Raw genomic sequence first — 3,966 nt, forward strand, 5'->3', positions numbered from 1 at the left:
TTAATTAAATGTAAATCTAAATAACAAAAAAGTCTGCTCTTGGAACAATGATATATTTGGAACATACAAATCTTTATCGTAAACCTCAACAACGTTTCTTTTCTTGAAAATGAAAGGGTTGTCTTGCAAAAGGCAAAAGCTCCACAAGCAGACTGACTCGAGAGAGAGTGTGTGTGTGAGGCGTCTCAGAATGTCTTTCAGTGTGTCCTGTCCTTGGAGATTCTGCCAGCCAGTGAGGCAGGCCAGCTGGCTTTGATGCGGCGTGCGGTCCTTCAGCCAGAGGCGTCAGTTAACTATGATCCCCAGTTTGGGTAAACGCTCAGCAGACAGGCCTGCAGACCAAAGAAGGTAACCCAGTTTTTTTTTTTTTGAAACGAATGCTACCCCGTCCGCTCCGCCTCCTAAACAAGGTGGCCCGCCCCGCACGAAAGCAACTTTACCCCAGCCACATATAAGACTCTGCACAATATTTTTGTATTACGTTGATTTTTATTTCCATATTGTATTCGCTCCTATTCACTCCATTGCAATGTAGGATAACACGGTTATAATTTTACATATATTTTTAATTATTTTTAATATTTTTCTAGTTCTCTACCTGTGTTTTTAATTCTTGTTTTTATGCACCATGACACCAAGTCAAATTCCTCTAACGTGTAAACCTACATGGGAATAAACCTGTTTCTGATTCTGATCACTTTTAGTGGTTTGTGCAACTTCTAGATAAATGCAACAGCGTTTTCCCACTTACCCAAACCGGAACAGAGTAGCAACAGTTGGAAAAACTGTCACATCAGCCAGAGAGAAGGAAGGTCCTGCCAGGTTAGAGGCCGAGCACAGCTAGAAAGAGAGAGGTGACAGATAGCATGTTTCAACGAGACTATGCATGTTTTATTTCGTTTGTTGGTGTGTGTACTGTGCACACTCTACCTTCTGCAGGTAGCCCTCCCAGAGCTGGAGTTCAGCGGTCAGAGCTTCCTTGTTTCTCTTCAGAGCCGAGTCATGCCTCTCTTCTTCAGGGACAAACCAGGTGTAGTAGATAACTGCGTCTAGAAAAAAAGAAAACACATACATATTAAAGGAAAAGAGCTTTTCTGGGTGTATGAGTTTATTTCCCTTGAGTATTGCAAAAAGTGTAGCATTTGCAAATACCAAAAATGTATTGTTTCAAAGATAAAGTTCTTATTGTCAATATATCCAATCAACATTATAGTTGTTGTTTTTTTTAGTTTGCTGGGCAAAACATTTTTAACAAACTTTACTCAAATAAGTGTTAGAAGAAGAATTTGTGTCCATTGTTTAATACACATTTGTTGCAGGGAGTATTCTCAGCATGGAGAAGTACACGGGCCTCAAAATAAACTATGTGCCCATGTTCATCCTAACAATTAAACGTCTTTTATTTGGATTTTCTGACAAATAAAAAATAGGCTAGATAATACAACTAATCTTACTTTGTTAAATCTGCCAGAAACTATTATCGTTGCTTGTATTGAAAGGGTATTTAAAGGGATTAAATGTGGGTCTTACTAAGTTTTTCGTAGAATGTGAGACCCTCAAACATGCGCTGGTACATCAGAGCTTGTTCTGCAGCGCCGTCTGGGATCAGTTTGGTTCCCTGAGACTTAAACTGACTCTGCCATTCAGAGAGAAAAGACACATCGTCGATGCCACACATCATAATGTTGGAATTAGTGTGTATTGCATGCCTTTGCTATTTGTATAATGTCCTCTTTAATTGATATTTTATAGTTGTGCACAGGATCTCTCACCTCCAGGTAAAAACAAGCTGCATAGGATTCATTCACGTTGTTGTCTCCATGTTTGAAAGATGGAAGCTTTAAAAAACAAAACAGGTCATAATGTGAGCAACACAGATGATTTAAGAGATGAAGATAGCCTAATCATCATCCACCCTGTTTTAATGATACAGCCACAGGGAGCTAATTAAGACAACCTGCTGAGCTCTTGGGGAACAACTGCTGCATACGCTCAGGTTTTAACAAAACATGTTGGTTAGGTTAGCTGACTTTATTACAGTATGTGACCTGTTTTTAATGCAAGTGCCTTTGATCATGTCTTTTATTCATGTACTGTTCTTCAGTAAAATGTTGAGATCTCCACAACATTTATTTTGTAATAACTTTAATATATTAAAAATAATTAGCTGCACCTTTACCAGCCTTGATAACACTAATGCATCAATAATAATAATAATAATAATAATAAGAACATGTAATTTATATTATTCTGAAATGGACCATCTGTATGATGAGTATTTTTACTTTTGGTACTTTAATTATATTTTGATTCTAATACTTTTGTACTGCTACTTCAGTAACGTTTTGATTGCAGGACGTACTGGGTTACTTGTAACATTATTTAGTATTCCTACACTCTGGTGCTTCTACTTTTACTCAAATAAAATATTTGAGAGTACTTAAGTTCTTCCACCTCAAATTACTGGTGATGAACTTGAGTTGCTTCTACTGAAGTGGCATAGCTCAGAGGAACGGTTAACTCCAAACTACCTTCATTAAAAAAATCAATTAAATCTTATCTTATTTTGCCGGTAAATAAATACCACATAAACAAATACTTAAGACTTCAAGTGACACATAAAGGCGTTATGATAATGTCGGCGTGCAGGTAGCAGACATATATCTGTTTTAGGTTGGTCTTTACTGCCCTCTATGGTCAAAGATGTGAAAGGCACTTAGTAGGCAAAATAAACCGTAACGTTACAATGATCCAGATACAAAAGCTTTTAGTACATTTAATATACGCCGAATTAAAAAGTACATCCTCACTATTGTTCTTAGTCATTCAGTTGAGTTTCAGTAAGAATATATTGTTGCTGGTACATAGAAACACATTAAATAGGTATGTTTTTTTTTAATGGAGTTTGGCTGGAGGTTGTCTATCAGGGATTAGGAAAATGGAGGAAGTGTAGCTAGCGTTTGCAATGGCTACAAGCGGTTACCGATAGTATGCGTTATTTTGGGTGAGGGAAATGAAAATAGGGTAGTGTTAGTCTTATCTAATTGTATATTTTGCAGGTTACAATGGATTTAGGCTACTCCATACCTGTCCCCTGGCATTTATATCTAACACTTCTTGGGACTTGTGCTCCATTTTCTCAAAGGAGAGCAGTTTGTTGTTGTATCCCTGCAGGTTCTTCTCCTCCAGAGCGATCATCACCCTCCAGCAGGGCGGAGAGCCGGAGCCCCACAGTAGGGTCATGTTCTCGGCCATGATGTCAGCTTTCAGTCCTTCTGTTGCTACTGAAGAGAGACCACCAGATAAATGCACACAAAAAAACGGAATTTATGTTTTACTCTTTAGAGAGTTAATGGGGACTCAAGCTATAATATAAGCTCACGTTGCCACCTGCTGGTGAGGAGGAAGTATTACAACATATAGATAGAGTTACAGAATGATACAGATACTTTTGTACTTTTACTTCAGTAATGCAGAATGCAGGACAGTATTTTTTAGAAATATGACTATTTCTTCAACCACTGAAGATACTGTATCTGTGGAACGCTTGAGTTGAAATATAGAGTGTTGAAAAGGTTAGCTCCGAATTAATGTTATTTATTGAGGTCCATGATGTGATGAAGATGTGAAGGAAGCCTTATCAGAGTGAGAAAGGGATGTCATTTAGGATGTTGCCCATATATGGTAATTTAGAATGTTGGCCATGGTCATTTAGAATGTGCTTTGGAGTGTTGGCATTCTGGAATGCTGGAATGTTGGGACAGACTATAAGTTCTAGGCTGATCAGTCTCCCCTTAATTTGGATAGGGGAGGCCAAGGAGGGTAGGAGTGGGATCACTTTGAGAGTTTTTTTAGATAAGATGAGGATTTTTAATTATGAAGGAAACTAACAGGTTTGATATGACACAGCAGTGGAGTATTTGCAAGATAGTGCTACATTTGGGAGGGATTTAAATGACATGGGGA

At 38.0% G+C, this 3,966-nt stretch overlaps 1 protein-coding gene across 1 annotated transcript in view; it reads right to left on the bottom strand.

The window, feature by feature from the left end:
• Positions 1–3,355, bottom strand: part of gstr (glutathione S-transferase rho) — a 12,254-nt gene extending 8,899 nt beyond the window's left edge. The window contains exons 1-5 of the mRNA XM_010793813.1: positions 3,088–3,355; positions 1,773–1,838; positions 1,531–1,636; positions 931–1,049; positions 752–840 (exon numbers count right to left, since the gene is read on the bottom strand). Of these exons, the coding sequence (XP_010792115.1) occupies positions 752–840; positions 931–1,049; positions 1,531–1,636; positions 1,773–1,838; positions 3,088–3,255 (548 nt within the window). The 5' untranslated portion in view covers positions 3,256–3,355. The remainder of the gene's footprint in view (positions 1–751; positions 841–930; positions 1,050–1,530; positions 1,637–1,772; positions 1,839–3,087) is intronic.
• Between the last annotated feature and the right edge of the window lie 611 nt (positions 3,356–3,966).

This window comes from Notothenia coriiceps, unplaced genomic scaffold (assembly GCF_000735185.1).
Source record: "Notothenia coriiceps isolate Sejong01 unplaced genomic scaffold, NC01 NC01_scaffold00037244, whole genome shotgun sequence".
Taxonomy (NCBI): Eukaryota; Metazoa; Chordata; class Actinopteri; order Perciformes; family Nototheniidae; genus Notothenia; species Notothenia coriiceps.